General features: G+C 43.0%; 4 protein-coding genes across 5 annotated transcripts; 3 read left to right on the top strand and 1 right to left on the bottom strand.

Annotated features, from left to right (window-relative positions):
* Positions 1–1,323: 1,323 nt before the first annotated feature.
* LOC127762204 (protein SRC2-like) lies at positions 1,324–2,753 on the top strand. Its single transcript, XM_052286621.1, has one exon. It carries the CDS (start codon positions 1,453–1,455, stop codon positions 2,527–2,529), a length of 1,077 nt encoding a protein of 358 aa, XP_052142581.1. The 5' UTR covers positions 1,324–1,452; the 3' UTR covers positions 2,530–2,753.
* Positions 2,754–5,219: 2,466 nt separating this feature from the next.
* Positions 5,220–9,623, top strand: LOC127760141 (autophagy-related protein 18a). Its single transcript, XM_052284356.1, has 4 exons — positions 5,220–6,237; positions 8,303–8,504; positions 9,052–9,178; positions 9,266–9,623. Exons 1-4 carry the CDS (start codon positions 5,290–5,292, stop codon positions 9,360–9,362), a joined length of 1,374 nt encoding a protein of 457 aa, XP_052140316.1. The 5' UTR covers positions 5,220–5,289; the 3' UTR covers positions 9,363–9,623.
* A 2,411-nt stretch (positions 9,624–12,034) lies between these two features.
* LOC127766630 (glutathione S-transferase 3-like) lies at positions 12,035–13,580 on the top strand. Its single transcript, XM_052291740.1, has 3 exons — positions 12,035–12,381; positions 12,492–12,540; positions 12,984–13,580. Exons 1-3 carry the CDS (start codon positions 12,220–12,222, stop codon positions 13,436–13,438), a joined length of 666 nt encoding a protein of 221 aa, XP_052147700.1. The 5' UTR covers positions 12,035–12,219; the 3' UTR covers positions 13,439–13,580.
* A 6,606-nt stretch (positions 13,581–20,186) lies between these two features.
* Positions 20,187–21,928, bottom strand: LOC127757700 (uncharacterized). 2 transcript variants are annotated; one of them, XM_052283268.1, is made up of 5 exons: positions 21,831–21,928; positions 21,327–21,749; positions 21,193–21,252; positions 21,011–21,124; positions 20,187–20,932 (listed from the first exon to the last, which is right to left on the bottom strand). In XM_052283268.1, exons 1-5 carry the CDS (start codon positions 21,867–21,869, stop codon positions 20,555–20,557), a joined length of 1,014 nt encoding a protein of 337 aa, XP_052139228.1. In that variant the 5' UTR covers positions 21,870–21,928; the 3' UTR covers positions 20,187–20,554. The 2 variants fall into 2 exon arrangements, with proteins under 2 accessions (XP_052139228.1, XP_052139235.1); XM_052283275.1 differs by having other exon boundaries at positions 21,011–21,094.
* Positions 21,929–25,226: the final 3,298 nt, after the last annotated feature.

Raw genomic sequence — 25,226 nt, 5'->3', positions numbered from 1 at the left:
GCACAGTAGCTGTTTTGACGCCACCTTACTTTGACGATGTTGGTGAAGCCTGACGGGCATACAAATATACTACAATCCAATACTCCTACTGTCCTCATTATCTTAAAATAAAAAAGGCAATTGCAAATTTACCATTACTTAGAATCGTTATTGCAAGGTTACCATTAGAAAATTATAAAAATACCACTAGAATTATCATTCGAGTAGCATCTTTGCAAAATTAAAAAAATCGGTGGCAAATTTACAAATGCCCCCACAAAAAAAAAACTCCTACTGTCCTACAAACAGAGATTACAACAATATAACTTAGTGGGATCAGGGACTAAAATTTTAGTGCATGTCATATCAAATGTTTGGACACTAACTAGAAGTATTAAATGTAGACTAACGATAAAACCCATTCCATAGCCATGGACTAATTCGTGAGATAAATTTATTGAGCCTAATTAATCCATGATCAGCCTATGTGATGCTACAGTAAACATGTGCTAAATTATAGATTAATTAGATTTAAAAAATTTATCTCGCGAATTAGCTCTCATTTATACAATTAGTTTTATTATTAGTCTAAGTTTAATAATTCTAATTAGTCTTCAAACATCTAAGGGCTAAAATTTAGTCGCTATATCCAAACACCACTTTAAAATCTTCCTTATATGATCTGTTTAAAGAGTTATTTACCGCAACTGTAATTGAGATGGTTTTGAGATTTCATCAGCAAGTTCGTCGCGATGAGCAGGAAGAAGTGGAGACAAGAAACAACACTAGCTTAGCTACAGTGCGGAAAAGAAGTGGATAGGCGCATCAACGGTCCACAGGCGAGGCAGCGTCTTGCCCGCGTCGCCTTTTTTCCTTAGCCTGCAAGAGAAGGCGATTCGCGGCCACACGATTTGGCTGCTGATGCTGTGGTCAACGCGCGGGAAAGGGGCGCCTTCCGTGGACCGGTCGTACGCGGCGACACCCACTGACAGGTGGGCCCCACTGCGCCGAACTCTGCGGGCGCACGGTAGGCTTGGCTTCCGTCCACTGCCCCCCTATCCCGGCGCAAACACTGACGAATCGGTCCCACCGTTCGATGGGCCCCACGTGTCATACATGCCCGCCTTACTTCGCGCGTCTTACTTCCGCGTGTAACGAGATCAGCCTACCAGCATGACGCGTGTTCGCGAAGGACCTGCAACCTTACTAGACAGTGTCACTGACAATGTGGGTCCGTCGATCGCCTGGGTCCACACGTCAGCGTCTAAATCCAGAATACGCGTACGAGAAATATCCAGGTAACCTCCTCCAATTCCCCACTCCTATATAACATCGCGCCGTCTCAAAAATCCCCCAACAACGGAAGTCGTCGAATTCGGATACAAATCTGATCAGATCGATTTCGATCGAATTTCACCCAAAGTCCACACAAACTTTCGATTCGATTTCTCCGATCTCGCAGCGGTGGCGGCCATGGCGCAGAGGACGCTGGAGCTGACGCTGATCTCGGCCAAGGATCTCAAGGACGTGAACCTCCTCTCCAAGATGGAGGTCTACGCCGTCGTCTCGCTCTCCGGCGACCGCCGCTCGCGGCAGCGGATCGCCACCGACCGCGCCGGTGGCCGCAACCCGGCGTGGAACGCCGCCCCGCTCCGGTTCACCGTCCCGGCCTCCGGCGCGGGTTCCCTCCACGTCCTCCTCCGCGCCGAGCGCGCCCTCGGCGACCGCGACGTCGGCGAGGTCCACATCCCCCTCTCGGAGCTCCTCTCCGGCGCCCCCGACGGCGCCGTCCCCGCCAAGTTCGTCTCCTACCAGGTCCGCAAGATCTCCTCCGGGAAGCCACAGGGCGTCCTCAATTTCTCCTACAAGATCGGCGAGGTAACCCAATCCGGCTCCTACCCGGGTGCCTCTCCTCCGGTCGCGTACGGCCAAGCTCCACCGGCGCCAGCCTACCCGCCCTCCGCCGCCGCCTCCGCGGCCTACCCGCCCCAATCCACCTACCCACCACCGACCGCCTACCCAACGGCAGCGAAGGCCGATGGGTCAGCCGCCGCGGCCTACCCACCCCAGTCCGCCTACCCACCACCGGGCAAGGGAAACGAGCCATCGACGGCTTACCCACCTCCCGCCGGCTACCCGCCGGCGACCGGAAGTAGTAAGCCGGCGAAGGCGGGTGAGCCGGTGACGGCGTACCCAGCCGCCGCGGGGCCGAGCACCGCCGCGCCATACGGCGCGGCGCCACCGCCGCAGTACGGCTACGGGTACCCGGCCCAGCCGCCGCCGCCGCAAGCCGGCTACGGCTACCCACCCCCGCCGCCGCAAGCCGGGTACGGCGGCGGCTACGGCTACCCGCCGCAGGCTGGGTACGGCGGCTACCAGCAGCAGGCCGTGAAGCCGGCGAAGAAGAACAACTTCGGGATGGGGCTCGGAGCCGGGCTGCTCGGCGGCGCGCTCGGCGGCCTCCTCATCGGAGACGCCATCTCCGACGCGTCGGCGTATGACGCCGGCTACGACGCAGGGTTCGACGACGGCGGTGGCTTCGATTTCTAGATGACACAGATCGATGCAATGGGTGATCTTCGTATAATCTCGTATTGGTTTTTGTTTTGAATTTTGTTTACTGCCAGGACCAAATTATGGATGATGTAAATAGGAGTTTAATTGACACCATATATATGTGGTGAAGCTATGTGATGGAGTACAAATATGAGTCAACTATTGTTTTTTTGTTTTTGTTTTTTTGAATGAATTAAGCGCCTAATCGGAATCTTTCATGACCCGCGGCTCTGGTTTGATTACTTGTTCGTTCATCAACTTGATCAATTATTGCTTGTTTCAATTGAATGGTACAAGTTGCATAGGGCAATTTGAAGCGGCAATAATGATTTGGTGGTTCAGTCTTTTTAGAGGACTGACATTGATGCATGCTGTGCTTTTCAAGTTGAATTTTAATTTAGGATTGGAAAATTGTGATGGGCATCTTGCGCAGCTGCTTCTGAATTCTGATGGGGGGTTTTAATCCAAGTTATAACAAAAGGTGGTAGAATTACGCTGCAAAATGATGCCAAGGTCAACCTGAGTACGATCTTGTTCTTTTTCCTGAGAGTGATGGTTTTCTTATTTGTTACATCTGATTGTCTTCCTGGAGGATTGACATTGCTGAATTCCCTGCTTCAAATTGAATTTCTTATGCACCCAATTTATGATCGAGCATCTTACCCTGCTTCTGAATTCTGATGGCCAGTGCGTTAACCCTAGTTATGCTAGGGATTAACGAATCAACACAACCTAGACAAAAGAAGTGCTAGAATTACGCTCCTAAATTGGACGCCAAAGTCGAGCTTTTTTCTGAGAGCAATCAGTGAAGTTCCAGGGGTTTCTTGTGGCATCTTGAGTTTCTTATTTATCTCACAGCTCTCAAAGAACTAATCAGTATTTGAGAGCAATCAGTGAAGTTCCAGGGGTTTCTTGTGGCATCTTGAGTTTCTTATTTATCTCACAGCTCTCAAAGAACTAATCAGTATTTGAGAGCAATCAGTGAAGTTCCAGGGGTTTCTTGTGGCATCTTGAGTTTCTTATTTATCTCACAGCTCTCAAAGAACTAATCAGTATTTGACCTGAGTTTAGCATTACGGATTAGCTAACAAAGCGTGATAAACATGATTGCCACGACTGTCATGACAACCACCACCTCCATCTCTAGGTGCCATCAATTGAATTCTGCCATTACACACTTTTGCGGCTATCTTTAATAGTAATGCTGATCTAATTATTTTCTAATCTAGCGGTGTGATATAGAGTAACAAACTCCCTCCATCTCGGGGGCCATCAAAGTCAAATGATTATTTTTCTGAAATTCTTTCGATTCAATTTTGGATTCAATCATCACGCGCGACGGTTGAATTGTACCGTACCGTTGCAATTACCATTGCTAACGATGATGACATAATTATTTTCTAACCTACAACACGGTTCTTCGTAAGGATGATATAGATACGAAGACGACGAACCCACATCACCTAATGATTTGCTAATCACCAATGTCTATGCATGCATAGTACTCCATCCGATCCATTAAAAAACAAATATAAGCATGAGATGTGCCACATATAAGTACTAAGAATCCGAAAAACTTGTTCGGATTAAGTCTTTGAATGTGTTACGGCTTATATTAGGTTTATTTTTATAGTACGAAGAGAGTACATCGCAATCAGCTCTAGCTGCGTTGGGTGGATTATTTGACTTCTTTTAAAAGGGTATGAATAAATGAATTAACTTATATAGAGAGAGTTTAAAATTTTGCACTAGAAATTTATTATAGAGGTTTTTATTCTTACTAAATGCAATGTTTAAAAGCCTAAGAAATGTGCAAATCCTATGCAGCGGCGTAGCCTCACAAATCACACTAGAGAACAAGACAGTTCGGGTTTTGGTAGCTACAGCTTATTCTAGAATCTTTGGTTGCTAGAAACTCTCGCAACTAGTTCAGATTTTCACTTAGATTCTGGGAAGCTGTAATTGTAGAATAAAAAAATAAACTAAAAGCTAGAAACTAGTCTCACTGGTTGCTTATCAGAATTTTAAACTCCCCCAAACAAAACCTTCATCTATTAAGTACTCTATTCGATTCAAAAATATAAGAATCTAGTATCGGATGAGACACTTCTACTACGAATTTGAATATACAATGGCCGTGTTTAGTTCACCCCCCAACTACCCCAAACTTCCAACTTTCCATCACATCATATGACATAAAAAACTTTTCTACACACATAAACTTTCAAATTTTTTTTTCAAACTCCCAACTTTTCCCAAACTTCCAACTTTTTTCAGAAACTAAACACACCCAATATATCAAGATTCGTAGTATAAAAAAAATGTTCCACTTAATTTTAGATTCGTATATTTTTTTACGGAGGGAGTACTCCTTGTTAATTCCATCCTGCCCAACTATTCACAACGTGTGTGCGTGGCCGTAGAGCTATCGTACAAAACATACGTACTCCTACATGGGAAAAACCCGTACGCCACGAAAGAGATGCGCCGCCTGCCTTCCCCTCCACGCCAACGCCAATCCGATCCCCATCGCAACGCACGGCAACGAACAGGCCAAGCTAGCTTCGCTTCGCTTGCCGGTTCACCTCACCTCACCACCGAACCCCACTCGATGGCATTCTCGTGAATAACACCCAACTCCGGCTCCGATTCACCGACCGCATCAGCTACGTCTACCCCCACACCCGCGCGTGAGTGACCCCCCGCAACCTCCGACTCCACGAGCTCTCTCCCCCCACGCTTCCGATTCTGCCCATGGCGACGCCGCCGCACGACGCCTCGCCGGCCCCACCAAACCCTAACCCCGTCTCCGACGACCCCCCGCCGCCGCCGCCGGTGACGGAGACGAAGCCGGAGCCGGAGCCGCCTCTCCCCACCACCTCGATCGACCCCACCCCGTCTGGCGACGAGGAGAGCGGCGATGACTCCTCGTCTTCTGTCTCATCCGCCTCGTCTACTTCGCCCACGGCCGCCGCGGCTGCTGCTGCTGCGGGAGGTGGAGGTGGAGGTGGAGGCGAGAGGGCGGCTCCCCACCCGGCGGCGAAGGATCTCCTCCATATCTCCTTCAACCAGGACTACGGCTGCTTCGCGGCGGGGACCAAGTCGGGCTTCCGCATCTACAACTGCGATCCATTCCGCGAGATCTTCCGCCGGGACCTCGGGGCCGCGGGGGACAACGGCGTCGGCGGTGGAGGAGGAGGAATCGGCGTCGTGGAGATGCTGTTCCGGTGTAACATACTGGCCCTCGTCGGCGGCGGAGACGCCCCTCACTACCCGCCTAACAAGGTGATGATCTGGGACGACCACCAGAGCCGGTGTATCGGGGAGCTCTCCTTCCGCTCCCCCGTGCGCGGTGTCCGCCTCCGCCGCGATCGCATCATCGTGGTGCTAGAGAACAAAATCTTCGTCTACAATTTCGCGGACCTGAAGCTTGTTCACCAGATCGAGACGGCGCCTAACCCGAAGGGCCTCTGCGCGGTTTCGCAGCAGCCCGGATCGATTGTGCTGGTTTGCCCTGGTGCACAGAAAGGGCAGGTTAGAGTGGAGCACTATGGTGCCAGGAAGACCAAATTCATCAATGCGCATACTTCCCGTGTCGCGTGCTTTGCATTATCGCAGGATGGGAGGCTCATTGCTACTGCCAGCACCAAGGGGACACTTGTTAGAATCTACAATGCTGCCGAGGGCAATCTCCTGCAGGAAGTAAGCTCCCCAAAACATTCATTTAGATGAACTTGTATACTTTGACTGTCAATGCTAGAATTGATTAACGCACTATAATTTAGGCTGAATGCATATAAAACACATTGCTGTTAAGCAACATTAGTATACTATAACCTTTCTAAGTTGTTATGTGTGACATTACTCTAGTTCATGAAAAGCTTCATATTTTGTACAAGACTGCCCATGGTGAATAATTGGTTGAAGCATTATAAAGCCGATGGCGGATGTTTTTTTGCTTTAACATATATCAGCAGCAATTTTTGCTGTGTTTATGCTGCTGCATATCATACTGCAATTTTTCAAGCTCTTTAAATGAAATGACAGTGAATACCTACTGATTGCTTCAATTTACAAATCAGGAAATTTTTCTAGCCATTGTTCTAATTATTACAGTTCTAGATATACTAGAGTTGAATGAATAACCCAACCCAAGCTTTGTGATGCCCTATCCTGTTTCCCTTCTTCCATTTGAAACTTATGGCACATCCTGTCTCCCTTTTTCCACCTGAAACTTACAGCTTAGAAGGGTAAGGATTTATAACTGGATGCGTGCTGAATGAGTCATATGACATGTCGCTTTCCAACTGCGCTCCCTTCTTTTGGAAAAATAACATACTACCTCTGGCCATCGTTATTTGACACCGTGTCAGTGACCGGAGGGAGTACTTCATTTCACTTCGCAAGTCTGTAGGACTCGAGGTGCCAAACATTGGTAGTTGGACCAAACAATAGTAGGCCTTTTGTTTCTCAGATGTTTTAGTAGTTTTGGGTGCTGCTTGTCATAGTTCTTGAGGAAATATGGTCCTTTCAAGTATCAATAAAGTGCATAACCTTTAGCTGATGATATGGTCTGAACCATTTCCTCAGTAAAATAGATATATGCTGTATATCAACGTTGGGGTTTTGGAGTCAAGATGGCTATTTATTGATATGGTGGATTCTACAAAGTAGTAAGATCACATGGAAATGTAATGCTAGAATCATCTGGAGTGTTCTGTTATCCTCCTCTGCTCTTAAATCAAGACGTGTAGCCAGTAACTTTCTTACATGTACCATTTGCTTTTCCTTTTTTTGGATGAAGATTCCAAAAAAGATGTTAGATTGAATGTTCTTGGGTGTATCCGAAAAAGATGTTAGATTGGTTGGAATGTGTTCTAGTTACCATTGAATGACTTAGTACCCTGTAACATGCGGCTCTTTGTTTTTAGATCAGATAAGGACCATGTCAGTCATAAATACAGAGCTAACACAGTTAACCAGATTAGGGCGGAAACAGAGATGATATATGTAATGTAGTGTACGAATAACATAGCTCAACCAGTCAACATGGCCGGGATGCAGTAACAGAAGTTTTTACTAGCTATGATAAATTTAAACCTTCAAAATACACATTGAAAGGCACATCTCACCAGGCTCATCAAACTAGATACAGTATTGTTTAATTTTGAGGGCGTCTAGAGCGATGTTAAGAAACAAAGATGTATGAATATGCTTATATCTAAACACCACATAGCTCAGAACATGTCATTCCACCAGACAGGTATATCTAAATCCAGTAAAAAGTATCTGGAATACACAAGGGCAGATTCCTGAATCAAATACTTGATCCCGTCCACATTCATATATATGTTAATGAATCTAGATATATATGTGTGTCTAGATTCATTAACATATATATGAATGTGGGCAATGCTAGAACGTCTTATAATATGAAACGGAGGGAGTATCAGTTTTATTCTTTATTCAGATTTCAATTTTTTTTATCAACTTGTAATTTATTGTGCAATCAACTTTTGAGCTTTACTAGCTTGATTAAATTCTACTTGCGGGAGACTAAATGCATTGCATCTTGCTAGTATATCACATAATAAGAACCTATATATACCAGTAAGTACTTACCACATAAGAAGATGTGTATGCTCTTGCTCTTGTCAGTTTGCTAATTTTTAATCATTATTAAGCTTACGGCATGATGAAGTTTTGCCATTTTATTTTTATTTATAGGAATTTGTCAATTAATATTTTCTGATTTCTTCTGTTATAGGTACGGAGAGGTGCTGATAGAGCAGAAATATATAGCTTGGCGTTCTCCAACAATTTGCAATATTTGGCTGTATCAAGTGATAAAGGAACAATACATGTGTTCAATCTAAAGATAAATGTTGGATTAACCACGAATGATAAGCCCCTGCCTGCTCCAGATCCTGATGTTCCACATATCAGTCCATCTCTTTCTTTCATTAAGGGTAACTATATCTCTCCATCCACTTATATATATACTTTTGTGGTTGAATGTTTCCATGTTTGAAAATAGTGATATACTGCAATCATATGCAGCTCTCCTGTGTATTCGGAAGAAAAGAACAATGATATATATTCCTTTAATTTGCTTTTGAGGCCCATCTTTGCCTTTTAAGTTTCATTTTTAGAAAGCAAATGATAAGGACTTTTAATATACATCAATATGTTCGTCTCTGAATTTTCATGGTATACTAATCCCATTATTAATAACTTGTATCCTAGTATCTTCTCCTTTTTGCGCATTTGTTGTTGCCCTTGCTGGAAGCCTGAAATCAACACTGTATGAATGGTCTTATGATTTTTTTATTTATTTGTACCCAAGTACTGGTTGCATCTTCAAAGTTCATGATATATAGGTACCCGTTTTGTGTCATTATTTGGTTAAGATTACATGTTTACAATGATGAAAATGCTGTTTTTCTGGTTTTGGTTGGATTGCATGTTACTCTTGGGTTAGCTCATTTTCACACATTGATTTTCTGTTGCTGTCAGGTGTACTACCAAAATATTTCCACTCGGAGTGGTCTGTAGCTCAGTTCAGACTCCACGAGGGGGAGCAATATATTGTTGCATTTGGCCATGAGAAGAATACCGTGGCAGTTGTTGGCATGGATGGAAGGTATGTGCATCAGGATTGAACATTCGTTGTTGCTTGTTGGAATTCCTTACTACAGGTTTGATCTTATATACCTTCCGTGTGTTACAGCTTCTACCGATGCCAGTTCGACCCTGTAAACGGAGGAGAGATGCTGCAGCTGGAGTGCTACAATTTCCTAAAACCATCATCGGATCAACCACAGTAGCAGCCCAAGCAGCGGATCTGTTTTTCCTCCCTTGTATCGGGGTTGTACAGTATCTGTGTGCCCTCTCGTTCTCCTGAGGGTTAAGAAAAGACAAATATTATTGTTATTATTTGTAAATATATCTTAGTGGTGATTCTACAAGTATGCTCTGTTGAGGGTTAAAAGAACCCTTGTGCAGATGGACATAATAATATTACTCCCACGTTAGCAAATGCTTTCACGATTCATGTTTCTCTATTATCCTGAAAAGTTCATCCAGCAGCTGACGGCTCGTTGTTCCCCGTTGAGAATAAATTGCCAAGTGAGGGAGCGGGTGTAAGTTTCTTATGCCATTTTGCTGTGTGTTCCTGAAGCAATTGGTTGCGTGTTGTGTTTACATGGAGCCTGATTGAGAGTTTCGTGATCAGAAGGTATATGTAGCGGGGACTTCGTCCAATTGTCCATCCTCTTTCTCTAGTAAGTAATTGGCATATCCTCCTACTTGTACAAGTTGGCTGGGTCGCTAGTTGTCGGGTGAGTTGGTTACTTGGTTGGCGTTTAATTTGGCTGGCTGGCTATCACGTTTCTCTGCCAGGGCCTGGGTCGCAATTCGCTAATCGACGGTACGTCGCGTGTAGCTTTCTCACTCGTGTGTCTCGCGATACGTCGTTTATCTGACACTCCCATGTGCCCGTCATCTACTTAGTTACAGTAACTACCTCAATCCGAGCATAGGCCGTGTTTAGTTTTCCCCATATTCTCAACTTTCCATCACATCATATCACATCAAAAACTTTTTTACACACATAAACTTCTAATTTTTTTTTCAAACTCCCAACTTTCTTTAAACTTCTAACTTTTTTAGGAACTAAGCACACCAAAATCCCTAAGACGAAGGTATTATATATTCACTTCGTATCAAAATATAATCATGTCTTATTTACTCCTAGTTTATTATATTTTGAGATAGAAGAAGTGATATGTATCCCCCATGATAGTACATAGTAATAAACATCCACATACCGATGCATCTATACACAAGGTTGTCAGGATCGGGATACTAGGTAGTATCGTTTTGCTCAAAGTAATATCGTATCGTAGTATCGGGATACTATGAGATTTTTTTTAAGTTTAATTAATATTTATATTAATTATATATAGCCATTCTATATATAAAAAAATATGTAGTAATGATATGTCATGCAAATGGAGACATTTATCAAGAGAAACCACGTTGGTTTTGATATATCTAACTGATTTTTATATAAATTTGAGCATATTTAGTTACGTTATTTTCAAAACCAAGTTATTTTAAATAATATTTTGTAGTATCGTAGGGATCGTAGAATCGGGATACCACCTAAGATTTTGTAGGATCGTGTATTAATGAATAGTAGGATCGAGATACTATCAAAATTAGGATACTAGGTGGGATCGTTATCGTTTCGGCTTGATAGGATCGTAGTATCCTAAGATATTAGGATACAAATCGGGATAATGACAACCTTGCCTATACATATGACTACCTCAGTTATTAAATATGAGAAATTCTAGTTAGTACATAATATATGTCCACGTACTGCCGCACCTCTACTTCTGACCGTTATTTTCTATGTCCTTAAATATAAGAAATTTTAATAAAAATATGAACGAATTTATAGACGAAGAGAATACTTCTACCATTTTTTCGATCAAATATCCAAAAATCTGATTGTCGCAGGCAATATGACGAAGATCTCGTAGAGCATCCCGACCCACATCCCCGATGATTGGTGTTTCATTTGTCTCATATAACTAAACCAGGTATAAATGTGACATATTTTAATAGTACAAATTTAAATAGATAGTTGCTCAGATTTTTAGTTCTAAAACATACCATATCTGTATAACTCTCCATTCCAAAACAAACCCAGCCTAATTGGAAATGTGACATTAACTAGTCCAACAAATCTAAATATATGCCTGTCTAAGTTTATTGGATTAGGTAATATTTTATCTCTAATTAGATTAAGGCCCTGTTTAGATCACACCTCAAAATTTTTCACCCTGTCACATCGGACGTTTGAACACCTGTATGAAGTATTAAATATAGGCTAAAAAAACTAATTACATAGATTGCAACTAATTTGCGAGACGAATCTTTTAAGCCTAATTGCTCCATGATTTGACAAGGTGATGCTACAGTAAACATTTGCTAATGACGGATTAATTAGGCTTAATAAATTCATCTAGTTGTTTACTGATGGATTCTGTAATTAGTTTTTTTATTAGTACCCGAACATCCGCATATGATACCCTATCTAATACCCGATGTGACACAGCAAAACTTTACCCTCAGATCTAAACACCCACGGTCCACGGACGGAGGGACTGGGAAAAAAAAACAAAACCTGGGTTTCCGTGTCCAACGTTTGCCTGTCCGTCTTATATGAATTTTTTTTATAATTAGTATTTTTATTGTTGTTAAATGATAAAACATGATCAATACTTTATGCGTGACTTATCTTTTTAATTTTTTTCATAATTTTTTTAAATAAGATGAACGGTTAAACGTTGGATATGAAACCTAGGATTTGTTTTTTTTTTTTTTTTTGACGGAGGGTGTACTACGTTTACACACGCATTCAACGCTCGCGTGCGTGCAGTGCCGTGTGTGGACCGGTCCTCTCAGTAGTCCTCACACCAACGACGCTCCCCCGCTGGCCGCTGCATCCGCGGCTCATCAATCGCACTCCTCCAACCTACCACTGTCCGCCATTACATTACAAACCACACTGCGCGCCATCAATTCTCCGATCCCATCTCGCTCTCGCCATCTGCTGCTTGCCACCACCACATCGTCGCCGGCGGCGAGAGTGGCCTGGAGAGATCGTCGGCGATGGCGGGGGAGGGGAGGAAGCTGCGGGTGTACGGGATGGCGCTGTCGGCGAACGTGGTGCGGGTGGCGACGGTGCTGAACGAGAAGGGCCTCGACTTCGACCTCGTCCCCGTCGACCTCCGCACCGCCGCCCACAAGCAACCCCACTTCCTCGCCCTCAACGTACGTACTTACCTTTTGCCCTAATTAACCGCCATCCATATGCTTATTTTGCCCTAAACCCTCTCGGAATCTCACATCTTCGTCAACGTTCTTTTTTAATTTTTTTGCAGCCTTTCGGCCAGATCCCCGTGCTGCAGGATGGAGACGAAGTCCTGTACGGTAAGAAACCGGCTAATTATAGTCCCCCCTTTGAACGAAGAAACTATAGAGAAATTAATTTTGTAAGATTCGACTTGTAGTTTTTCTTATATGATCCTTCGAAACAAAGTATTGGAGCTAGCTGAGCTTCCAAATTCTATAAAAACCCTAAAGAATGTTTCAGTGCATCTATAGATTTTAAATAAAATTAACAGAAACTCCTAGAAAATATTATTTGATCAATCCTATCACTAGTATCCAATTCATGTATTTTCCTGCGGTCTACTAAAATGGCATTCCTGTTTTTTTTTTCAGTTTTCCTATTCACCGTTTTGTCAATCATACGTCTAAAGTAACAACTGAATTACCAAATCATGTTCCTTCTGATTTAAGTGAACTTTTTTTAACAGAAAACCGGTTGATTTTACTATGCATTGATTTAATTATAGTTAATTAAATTGCAGAGTCCCGCGCGATAAACCGGTACATCGCGACCAAGTACAAGGCGGAGGGCGCCGACCTTCTGCCGGCGGAGGCGTCGCCGGCGAAGCTGGAGGTGTGGCTGGAGGTGGAGTCGCACCACTTCTACCCGGCCATCTCCGGCCTCGTCTTCCAGCTCCTCATCAAGCCCCTCCTCGGCGGCGCCACGGACACGGCCGCCGTCGACGAGCACGCCGCCGCGCTGGCACAGGTGCTCGACGTCTACGACGCCCACCTCGCCGGCAGCCGCTACCTCGCCGGCAACCGATTCTCGCTCGCCGACGCCAACCACATGTCCTACCTGCTGTTCCTCTCCAAGACGCCCATGGCGGAGCTCGTCGCGTCCAGGCCGCACGTCAAGGCGTGGTGGGACGACATCTCCTCGCGCCCGGCGTGGAAGAAGACCGCCGCCGCCATCCCCTTCCCGCCGGCCGCCTGACCGCCGCCGCCGCTGCCGCCTCGCCGGCCGGTGCCCGCATGGATATGGGACGATAAATAATTTTTTTACTACTCATTAATGTACGCCGTTAATTATATGTCAAATACTGTGCTCGCGTTTTATCAATTCACATGCTTTGAGATGTGGAGTGACTCTAGTAAGGGTTGTTTAGGTCGCGAAATGGAAATTTTTGGGTGTCATATCGGACGTTTGACTGTTCGACCGGATGTCAAAAGGGGTTTTTAACACGAATAAAAAAACTAATTTTATAAACTTGACTGGAAACCGTGAGACGAATTTATTAAGCTTAATTAATCCGTCATTAGCATATGTGGGTTATTATAGCACTTATGGTTAATCATGGACTAATTAGACTCAAAAGATTCGTCTCGCGATTTTCATGCAAACTATACAATTAGTTCTTTATCTATATTTAACGCTCTATACACGTGTTCAAAGATTTGATGTGATGTTTTTAGGAAAAAAAATGGAAATTAAACAAGACTTACGATTTAAACGGTGGATGTAATGGCTGGATTTTAATCCATTTTCTAAACGAAAGAGTGAGATTTAAATTGTGATGCTCACAGTTGCTATCCACTCGTTTAATTGAAATTTATGAGCAGTTTAGAACTAATCGTTTGTCGGCAAACGATTAGTTCTGCCACGAACATAGTTCTATGAAATAACATTGTTTTCTCTTGACCGTTCGAAAAAAACAATGTTTTTTCTTTCCCTTTTGAAATCACATGTTTCTCTGTTCTCACTGATGGGCCTTGGCAGCATGGTTTATGGGCTGTTACAACCATGGTGTGCTTACTAAATGGGCCTTCTTTTGAAACATTTCACGAGGAATCCATCCATTTTTGTCGGAAAGGAGGTATTTGTATTGCATCTTCCAAAATTTAAGGAGCAACGTTCTAGCTGCACAACGCTCCGATAGCATTTTATTTTTTTTCCTCTCTGAGGGGAATATATAATTGGGTGGCGCATCCATTCTAATAATTACTTCACGTGTCAATGTGCGTCCAAATTTCATAAAATCTTTTTTCGATCGCCAGGATGAAAAGAAAAAAAATCATATATACTCGAGAATTTTCCTTTCAGAAAAATATTCACGGGAGAATCTATATATGCAATATTCTAGCTAAGCTCTGGTTTGTGGCAGCCGAGCTCTGCTTATCACCAATCGGCAGATAGATAGATTCACGTGCCGGCCGATTTGGGATAAACGATGATGATTCCCTAATTTCTTATTTTTTTAGTTTTGCTTTTGGAAAATGTAGGCTAATGTGTATCCAACAGATGGAATTAATTCATTCACCTTTGTCCAATGAGGAAAACTTTCTTCATTCATTTAGGCTTTTCTGTGGGCGGACAAATTCGTGATTCCACCATGGTATGGGGGATTTATTCTGTGGAAAAGGAGAAAAAAAACCCATTCTCAAAGTTATCACAACATGTACATAATATTTTTTTCATGTTGTCTATCTAGATTTCATTTTTCACTAAGCGTATATACATTTTTCACTTTCCAGAATGTAAGACATTTTGTTCCGTTGAGCCAAAACGTTTAGCAACAATTATTGCATTATCATGTAACTTTTGCGACACAAATTAGAGTCGTATTGAAAATAATTTTCTTATAATTATGCCTTCGCATCTTATGACTAATATATTGATAAAATAATTATTAGTTAAAGTTTTATCTAAATGAAACAAAATAATACAATATATTAGTAAAGTGATTGTTAATACTTCCCTTGGTGTACTCATCTAGTCCAAAATATAGCAATCTATTAGATTATATATAATTAATGTTATGTCCAATGCAGTACTACGATGTTATATTGATATATTTTAGGAGGGAATACGGGAGTACGTAAGATAAACTGCAAAAATCTCTTAGGCCGTGTGTTTAGTTCCAAAATAATTCTTCAAACTTCCAACTTTTCCATCACATCGAAACTTTCCTATACACACAAACTTCCAACTTTTCCATCACATCGTTTCAATTTCAACCAAACTGGTATGAACTAAACACAACATTAATCTAGGTCAGAGAAGTTTTTTTTTTTTAAAAAAGTAGTAGTGTACAGTGCCGTGGATCGCTAAACAGTGTAGCCGTGACTGATTAATCAGTCCGACTGCGACAACTCGTGCAACCCGTACGACTGTCAATTAAAGGGGGTCCCCTTCTTGGCGTCATGTAGGGTTTCCAAAGATCTCCATCTATACTGTTGCCACGTCAGAGCCGAGTCACAGTAAAAAAAATGGTCACCCATTGGTAATTAATTAATATTGATCATTGTGTGTACATGCATGCCGAATGGTCGACTGATCGAACTACAGTTTTTTTGCACAGATTCATGCATGGATGCATCTATGCAGCGTGATCGATGTAGTACAAATACAGTGGCTACTGCAGTCACATGCGCACGTAAAAGACTGTGCGTGTACTGTGTAGTCCACTTAAGGATCAGGGCACGCACATGTCAAACAAACAATGGAAACCATACATGCAAGCTCCTCATATTACAGCAGGTACGATAGAGAGCTATAAGCCAGCTATAAATATATTTTAAAGAGATGAAAGAAGAGAGAAGAGTAGCGGACTACAGATCTATAGCCAGCTGCAGTACAGACTCCAAGACGTAATGTGTGTATGACAGGTGGGACCAGATATTAATAGTATTTATATAAATGGCTATGTCAATGGGAAGCCGATGTCAAAGATGATGGTCGATAGTGGGGCTGCAGTAAATTTGATGCCTTATACTATGTTCAGAAAGTTAGGTAGAACTACCGATGATCTCATCAAGACAAACATGGTGCTTAAAGACTTTGGTGGTAACCCATCGGAAACAAGGGTGTTCTGAATGTAGAATTGACAGTCGGCAGTAAAACTATCCCTACCACATTTTTTGTCATCGATGGGAAATGTTCTTACAGCTTGTTGCTCGGAAGGGATTGGATTCATACCAATTGTTGTATTCCTTCGACCATGCACCAATGCTTGATTCAATGGCAAGGCGACAAGGTTGAGATTGTGTCAGCCGACAGGTCAGTTAATGTTGCCAGTGCCGATCTAGCTCTTTGGGAGATGGATGGCCTTGATTGTTTATCCGGGAAAATTTGGGTTGGAGATTTTCTAAAAGTATCCGATTATGATATATAGCCAATTGAAGATGAAGAACCCAAGCTATTATTTTGAGGGCGTCGTGGAGGGTTCAAGCGTCTATGCCAAGGACACGGTAGATGATCTCGATGACAAGCAAGGTCAGGGTTTTATGTCAGCCGATGATTTAGAAGAAGTGGATATAGGTCCGGGTGATCGACCAAGGCCGACATTCATTAGTAAGAATTTGTCTTTAGAATTTAGAACCAAGCTGATGGAGCTTTTGAAAGAGTTTAGAGATTGCTTTGCTTGGGAGTATTATGAGATGCCAGGACTCAGCTGATCGATCGTCGAGCATCGATTACCTTTAAAACCAGGGATTAGACCACACCAGTAGCCTCCGAGGAGATACAAAGCCGATATGCTTGAACCTGTCAAGGCTGAAATCAAACGTTTGTGTGATGCTGGTTTTATTCGTCCTTGCCGATATGCTGAATGGGTTTCTAGTATAGTTCCTGTTATCAAGAAAAATGGTAAGGTGAGGGTCTGCATTGATTTCAGGGATTTGAATAAAGCTACCCCGAAGGATGAATATCCGATGCCAGTGGCCGATCAGTTGGTTGATGCTGCTTCAGGACATAAGATACTAAGTTTTATGGATGGGAACGCGGGGTATAATCAAATCTTTATGGCCGAAGAAGATATCCATAAGATGGCCTTCAGATGTCCTGGTGCAATCGGCTTGTTCGAATGGGTTGTAATGACTTTCGGCTTAAAGAGCGCTGGAGCTACGTACCAGAGGGCTATGAATTATATATATCATGATCTGATCGGATGGTTGGTTGAGGTCTATATTGATGATGTGGTTGTTAAATCCAGAGAAATAGAGGACCACATAGCCGACTTGAGAAAAGTTTTCGAGAGGACTAGGAAGTATGGTCTGAAGATGAATCCGACAAAATGTGCTTTTGGTGTATCGGCTAGCCAGTTCTTGGGATTTCTTGTTCATGAGAGGGGGATTGAAATACCTCAGAGGAGTATCAATGCGATAAAAAAGATTAAGCCTCCGGGAAACAAGACAGAGTTGCAGGAGATGATCGGCAAAATTAATTTTGTTCAAAGGTTTATTTCTAATTTGTCTGGAAAATTGGAACCTTTTACACCATTGTTAAGATTGAGAGCCGATCAGCAATTCACTTGGGGGTAGAACAACAGAAAACTTTGGATAATATTAAAGAATATTTAAGTTCTCCTCCAGTATTGATTCCTCCACAAAAAGGGATTCCTTTCCGGTTATATTTGTCGGCCGGTGATAAGTCAATCGGCTCGGTCTTGATTCAGGAGCTTGAAGGAAAAGAGAGGGTTGTGTTTTATTTAAGCCGTCGGCTCTTGGATGCAGAAACAAGGTATTCTCCTGTGGAGAAATTATGTTTGTGTTTATATTTCTCTTGCACTAAGTTGAGGCATTACTTGTTGTCCAATGAATGCACTGTGGTGTGTAAAGCCGATGTGATTAAGTACATGTTATCGGCTCCGATTTTAAAAGGGAGAGTTGGCAAGTGGATATTTTCTTTAACGGAGTTTGATCTTCGGCACGAATCACCAAAGGCGATTAAGGGACAGGCTGTAGCCGATTTTATTGTGGGTCATCGTGATGGTTCAATCGGCTTGGTTGACATTATGCCTTGGGTATTATTCTTTGATGGATCTGTATGCAGTCATGGTTATGGTATCGGCTTGGTTATAATTGCGCCTTGGGGGGCAAGTTTTGAATTTGCCTATGCTATTACACACCATGTGACTAATAATCAGGCTGAGTATGAGGCGGTTTTAAAAGGGTTACAGTTGCTTCAGGAAGTTGCAGCCGATGCTATTGAAATCATGGGTGATTCGTTGTTGGCGATTAGTCAATTGGCAGGAGAGTATGAATGCAAAGATGATACATTGATGGTTTATTACGAAAAGTGCCGAACGTTGATAAGTGAATTTCGGCTGGTGACTCTGAGGCACATATCTCGAGAACAGAATATAGAGGCTAATGATTTGGCTCAAGGAGCGTCGGGATATAAGCCAATGACAAAAGATATCGAGATAGAGATTGCTATAATTACAGCCGATGATTGGAGATATGATGTGTTTCAGTATTTACAGAATCCATCTCAATCGGCTTCACGGAAATTGCGTTATAAGGCTTTGAAATATACTTTATTGGATGATGACCTCTATTATCGGACGATTGATGGGGTGTTGCTTAAATGTTTGAGTGCCGATCAGGCAAAAGTTGCAATCGGCGAAGTTCATGAAGGGATATGTGGTACACATCAGTCGGCTCATAAAATGAAGTGGTTGCTCCGACGTGCTGGATATTTTTGGCTGACAATGCTGGAGGATTGTTTCAGATATTATAAAGGTTGTCAAGTTGTCAGAAATTTGGAGCGATCCAAAGGGCGCCGGCATCGGCTATGAATCCTATTATTCAACCGTGGCCTTTTAGAGGTTGGGGAATTGATATGATCGGTATGATTAATCCTCCCTCGAGTAAAAGACATAAGTTTATACTGGTGGCAACCGATTATTTTACCAAGTGGGTAGAGGCGATTCCGTTAAAGAAAGTTGATTCTGGGGATGCTATACAGTTTGTTCAAGAGCATATAATATATCGATTTGGTATTCCTCAAACTATTACGACTGATCAAGGTTCGATTTTCGTATCTGATGAGTTTGTTCAATTTGCCGATAGCATGGGGATTAAATTGTTGAATTCTTCACCATATTATGCACAAGCTAATGGGCAGGCCGAGGCATCTAATAAGAGTTTGATCAAGTTGATTAAGAGGAAGATTTCTGATTGTCCTCGGTAATGGCATACTCGGCTGGCTGAAGCATTGTGGGCTTATCGGATGGCTTGTCATGGGTCGATACAGGTTCCTCCTTATAGACTTGTTTATGGTCATGAGGCTGTTTTACCATGGGAAGTTCGAATCGGCTCGAGGATAACAGAGTTGCAAGATACTTTAATAGCCGATGAGTATTATAACCTTATGGCTGATGAAAGGGAGGATCTGGTTCAATCACGGCTACGAGCCCTTGCAAAGGTTACTAGGGATAAGGAGCGAGTTGTCCGGCATTATAATAAGAAGGTAGTACCCAAGGACTTTTCGGAAGGTGAACTTGTATGGAAGTTGATTCTGCCGATTGAGACTCGGGATAGCAAATTTGGCAAGTGGTCGCCGAATTGGGAAGGACTGTTCCAAATTCATAAGGTAGTGTCTAAGGGAGCATACATGTTGCAAGGACTCGATGGAGAAGTTTATGGCCGAGCTCTAAATGGCAAATACTTGAAGAAATATTATCCCAGTGTTTGGGTTAATGCATGATCGGCTAGTGTTGCCGATGCATGATAGCTGATGTGTTTGCATCGCCTTGAGATGGCCGATATTGTTATATCGCCCTTAGTTGCTTTTCACTATTGTAATCGGTTGTGGTCTGCCGATGTACAAATGGCCGATATTGTTATATCGCCCTTAGTCGTTTCTATAATTTTGTCAATGTTTTCAACATTGTAAAATTAGGGGGGCACATACATAGAGAATTGCAAAGAAAATTGAGAAAATTGAAATTTTTGAACAAGCCGGCACAAGGATGGCAGCAAAGTAGCCGATTATAACAGTTTTCTACAGACTATTACATGGAAATCACTGAGACAAATATCGCTGGATAGCCGATATAGCCCTTTGCCTAATTTGATCTATTTCTTCGATAGCTTGGGCGTCTTGAGCATCGGTTCCAGGAATGACTTTCAAGGATTTAGTCATCCCAGCAATGTTCTTGATAGCTGATTTTAGCCTTGCCTTCTGTTCTTCGATAGCTGGCGGGAGATCGGCTAACTTCTTGTGCTCTAGATCCAGTTCAGCATTGCACTCTTGAAGTTGTGCCAAGAGTTTAATCTTGCGAGCTTCAAGCCGATCAATATTAGATTTGATCGGGCCTTCAGATAACTAATCAAGCTTGGCTTTCTCTTCATGAACACGCTGCCGATTGGTTTGGATTGTGGCCTCGATGTCCTTGCGCTCCCAGTGATCGGCTAACCTCTGCCTGGCTTTCTCCAGTTTGAATTGATGCTGCTCGAGGTAGACAGCTGGAGTAAGAGCATCAACTAATTCGTCTGGAAGAGAGGCTTGGATATCTGCAAATCTTGCCCGGATCGAGCCACAGTTGGTCACCAGGTTATCTAGTGATGCTCCTAGCCGATGGGAGATGTCTTTGAGTGTTTTCTTCACATCATCGGGCAGGAGAGCTATCGCTCTACTTGTGGTGTCTTCTTCTGTTTCATCGAGGTAATCTTTGATGTCAAAGGAGAACAGATCGGCTAAGACCTGCAAGAGACAATATCATGGATGATTAAGGATCAAGATATGATTGGCCGATCTCAAATTTATGTTAATAAAACTTACTGGAATAGTAGGTGTGGCTAATTGTTCCTCCTCTTCAACATGATGACTGCCTGTAGCCGATGGAGTGCGACTGCCTGATTCTACCTGCACAAGAGGGGAAGAAGGAGGAGGAGGCTGCTAAAGGGATAAATATTAGATATAATCAGCCCAAATCAGTTAATGAGATGATAAAAGTATCTTACTGGAGGAGCTGGTTTAAGGGTTGGAGTAGCCGATCTCTTCCTCACAGCAATTTTCTTTCTCTATATTTATTAAAATTGTGAGGAATCGACTATAAAGTGAATGACTGCGAAAGTGGACAGTGAAGGTTGCTTACCTTTGCAAATTGAGCTGAAGCAGAAGGGGATGGAGGAGCCTGCTTAGGTGAAGCCGATGGTGTTCTTTCAGTATCGCTTATTTCAGCTGCAGCTTGGTCGATGTCTTCCTCGATTTCTTCTTCATCCAGAGCTTGTTCATTGGATGGATCTAGGGCAGGTAGATCGTCAGCTGGCTTAGCTTTCTTTGTCTTAGCCTTATTCTTCGGAGCCGGGGCTGAAGTATCTACAGCCGATGATCTGGTTCTCCGCTTCTTGCCGGCATCGGCTGGTTCTCTGATGAGTCCTCGGGGAAGTGCTGAGGTCTTTGGGGCATTGTAGCCGATGGCAGAAGGAGATGGCCCACCTCCATTTGGAATTAGACCTGGAGCATACTTAATGACCTTGCCGCTATTGCTCTGGTGAGGAGGAGAAGATTCTGTTGTCTGCAAAACAGAAGAAAAGTTAGTCAAGGTTCAAATCGGCTAATTGACTATTCAAGCAAGATTGAAGAAATGAAGATTAACCTGAGGGATAGCATCAGGGAATAAGTCTGTCATGTACATGGAAGCTGATTGATGGAACAGATGTAGCTTCCACTCGCCCCACCATCTGTCAAATGCCCTGCTCCTGAACCTTGCCAGCTTTATGTTCTCGATACTGCCCAACGGAGGTCAAGGGATGTTCAACAGCCGATCCATCATTAAAGTTGAGGAGATGTCGCCTCTGCATTGGATCTTATCGGCAAAGTACAGGCCGATTGGCAATTGTCCCATTCCAAGTTGTCTGGCCGATGACATCGGATGATAAAACTCATAGGAGACTTGGATATTTCTCCCTTGATGGATGCCGACTGGAAGGATACATGGGCTGATAGCAGTAGTAAAGATTTCTCTGGATTGCTGAAACTTTTCATGATTAATATCCTCGAACCTGAAATAGGCTGGCAGTTCGAAATCCATTGAGTCGGCATAGAAGAACCAAACTCGGGCATCTTTTTGGAATCCATCATAAAAGCTGAAGAACCAGTCCTTCAGAAGTTCAGCTGATAACTTTGCTCCTGCATCGGTTGGTGTAGATGCATATTCTCCGTATGACATACATCTGTGATGGGTACGTTCTTCTCCATCATCTTCCACAATCGGCTCCAACCTTGGAAATTCAGCTTCTGTCACAGATGGCCGATTGACAGCTTTCATGACTACCAGGTTCAGCCAGGATTGCAAGAGCCACCATGGTCCACCTGTTCCAACCACTGAGCCGATAATTATCTTGGCCGATGCGTTGTTTAATATCTGGTATAGATAGCCGAGAAGGATTTTGCCTAAGGGAAATTGTTTCTTCGTTACTAGAGCCTCGGCTAAGAATTGCCAGTTGGTTGTAGGACCGCAGCTTGATCCGCAGAAAAGGAATTTCTCCAACCACATCAGCAAAAAAGCTACGTGCTCTCTGGGAGTGACTGGCCCTTTGCCCATATATGCTGTGATATATCCTGACCAACCCCCAATGCTCTTAGTTTTGAACTCAAAAGTGTTCTTGGTGTTTAGGTTCATGGGGTTAGCTGATGAGGTTACACCTAGGCCAGTAAGCATGATAATATCCAGTAGCGTTGGGGTCATCGGCCCTTGGTTGAAAAGAAAAGCATTGAGGGTGTTGGACCAGAAATAAGTTGCAGCAGCCATCAGGGGTTCATCTTTGGCCGAATTTGCTACTGTGAGGGCTAGGGCTTGGCTGATTCCGATCTCATCCCAATGGGCTTGTTTGCTGGCCGATATCCGCTTGTACCATACAGGCCAGCTTTTCTCCAGGGAAGGCCAGGATTTGAAGGTGTTTTTCCAATGGCTTGTGTTTGGATTGGCCGACCTAAAAGGGATTCTGTTGGTTTCGGCTATGATAAACTCAGTGGGATCTAGATTGCCGATTGGACCGAGAAAGTATTGTTGGTCATGCAACAGACTGGGAACCGCAACAAGATTGGAAAGATGCTACAAGAATAGAGGAGAAGGAAACAAGATAAGGTGAGCGAAAACTGGTCTGATGAACGGAAAAGGGGATCTAGCCGATGGGGACTTACCTCAACATATTCGGCTGATGATGCGGCGGTCGGATTGGTGGAGGTCGACATCGTCGCGGGTGAAGATCTGGCCGGGAGTGGAATCGCCTGGAAATCGCCCTGCGCGTTGAGGAGGTCGCCGGAGAGAGAGAGGACGGGATCTGTTTAAGCGGTGAAAACGAAAATCACGGCGTGAAGATTCTTTGGGGCAACGGTTAGTATTTAAAGTAGAGCGATAACGGACGGGAAAACAACAAGTGCGAGTTTCTCTCAGAGTCGGTATATGGCAAATCCGAAACATTATCCAATATTCCGGACTTGGGGGGCATGTGTTAACAACCAAATTTGGTAAATTCTATCACTATTGGCATCGGAGATGAAGATCAGATCAAAGTGGAATCCAAGATGAAGATCGTTGCGGAAACAGAGTAAGAATCGGCTGCAGTCCAAATCGGCTAAGGTCAGGTCGGCAGAGTTCGAGTCGGACGGGGTTAGCCGATACAGCCGATTCTGATAATATGACTCGGTGTACGTCATCGGGTTCAAGTTGATGTGCTTCAAGATGATTGCCATGCATGGATAGAGTCCTGGGAAGGCAATTGTATCTATTAATTAGGATATTCTATTTAATTTCCTTAGAGATATGTTTGGGCAAAAGTCTGCCGTAAAGACTTATGGTATCTTAGAGTTTGTTAGAGATAATAGTCGTGTCTGTTATGAACGTATCTTGTAATTCTCGGGTATAAATAGACCCAAGTCCTATGTAAAAAAAAGAGACATCCAATACAATCTCGGCGCATTGCCACCCTTTATGCTTTACTTTTATTTCGACGAGTTCGTGCTCTCGGGTTGAGCTGCATCGGTTTCGATCTTCAACAAGAGGTAAAGCTTGTCATGACGACTTATGTTCTCAAGATTAGTGCTTCCATCTTTATGACACTCTAATCTTGTCTATATAATTCATCGAGTTATCATATATCTCACATAATCTTCGATAATATCTTCATCTAATCTGTAATCGGCTAACATCTGTTAATGGAAGGCAGCCGATTAGGCTAGACAATGATGTTAACTTAGACTATGTGATATATCTACCACTCTATGAAACTTCCAGCGGCTTGATTGTCCAGATATTGTTTTTCTTTTCATACTTAATGCTGCATCAGTTGAGTTTGATCTATTAAGTCGTGCTTAGAATTGCAATCTCTAGCCTGCTTTCTGGTTGCTGATTAGGGTAGTATCGGAGTTTCAGCCGATCTTATCTGATTTAACTACTTTATTCTATATGCTTGATCTATATGTTAAATCTGCCCTTTATGTTAAGATCTTGTCGCATCTAAGTATATTAAGCTAGTATATTCTACTTGCTTTAAAATCTTAGTATAGAGTAGTATCGGAGTATTAGCCGATACATGCTAGATCCACCTGATCAGCTATGCTATGAATGTATATAATCCTACTATTAATATATATTTCGATCTAAGTGATTTATACTGTCTCGGCAAGGCGACCGATCTATCCCAATCATTTGATTTAAGTATATATCGATATAAGGATTATATATCATTAATATCTACAGCCGATCGAGTAGATTTAGTTCTGGTTTGCTTATTGATATTTGTCGATCGATGTACACATGACACCGGCTTGAAATAAATGATGTGTCATCGGCACCTAGCCGATCGGCTATCATTTATAGGATTAATTGCGGTTTCTTTGTTCTATTTCTTGTTGTTTGCAAGATCAAATCAACTGGCACGCTCATACATCCGAAGGCGAGCTTTGGACCTGCATTGTAGTTAAGCAGATCTCCCAGGCCTCGTGTTTTCTGTCAACAATACCCTTTGTGAATGGAGATAGTTCCATTAAT

The sequence above is a fragment of the Oryza glaberrima genome, chromosome 1, assembly GCF_000147395.1.
Source record: "Oryza glaberrima chromosome 1, OglaRS2, whole genome shotgun sequence".
In the NCBI taxonomy this organism is placed as follows: Eukaryota; Viridiplantae; Streptophyta; class Magnoliopsida; order Poales; family Poaceae; genus Oryza; species Oryza glaberrima.
This window is presented reverse-complemented; position numbering and strand designations above follow the sequence as displayed.

Excerpts from the sequence above, each read along its gene's own strand:
- LOC127762204 (XM_052286621.1), top strand. The coding sequence starts at position 1,453 with ATGGCGCAGAGGACGCTGGAGCTGACGCTGATCTCGGCCAAGGATCTC.
- LOC127760141 (XM_052284356.1), top strand. The coding sequence starts at position 5,290 with ATGGCGACGCCGCCGCACGACGCCTCGCCGGCCCCACCAAACCCTAAC. Across the intron at positions 8,505-9,051 it reads ATCTCTTTCTTTCATTAAGG|GTGTACTACCAAAATATTTC; the intron begins GTAACTATATCT and ends TGTTGCTGTCAG. Across the intron at positions 9,179-9,265 it reads GTTGTTGGCATGGATGGAAG|CTTCTACCGATGCCAGTTCG; the intron begins GTATGTGCATCA and ends CGTGTGTTACAG.
- LOC127766630 (XM_052291740.1), top strand. The coding sequence starts at position 12,220 with ATGGCGGGGGAGGGGAGGAAGCTGCGGGTGTACGGGATGGCGCTGTCG. Across the intron at positions 12,382-12,491 it reads CCCACTTCCTCGCCCTCAAC|CCTTTCGGCCAGATCCCCGT; the intron begins GTACGTACTTAC and ends ATTTTTTTGCAG. Across the intron at positions 12,541-12,983 it reads TGGAGACGAAGTCCTGTACG|AGTCCCGCGCGATAAACCGG; the intron begins GTAAGAAACCGG and ends ATTAAATTGCAG.
- LOC127757700 (XM_052283268.1), bottom strand. The coding sequence starts at position 21,869 with ATGTACATGACAGACTTATTCCCTGATGCTATCCCTCAG. Across the intron at positions 21,750-21,830 it reads TCCCTGATGCTATCCCTCAG|ACAACAGAATCTTCTCCTCC; the intron begins GTTAATCTTCAT and ends TCTGTTTTGCAG. Across the intron at positions 20,933-21,010 it reads TAGCCACACCTACTATTCCA|GTCTTAGCCGATCTGTTCTC; the intron begins GTAAGTTTTATT and ends TGTCTCTTGCAG.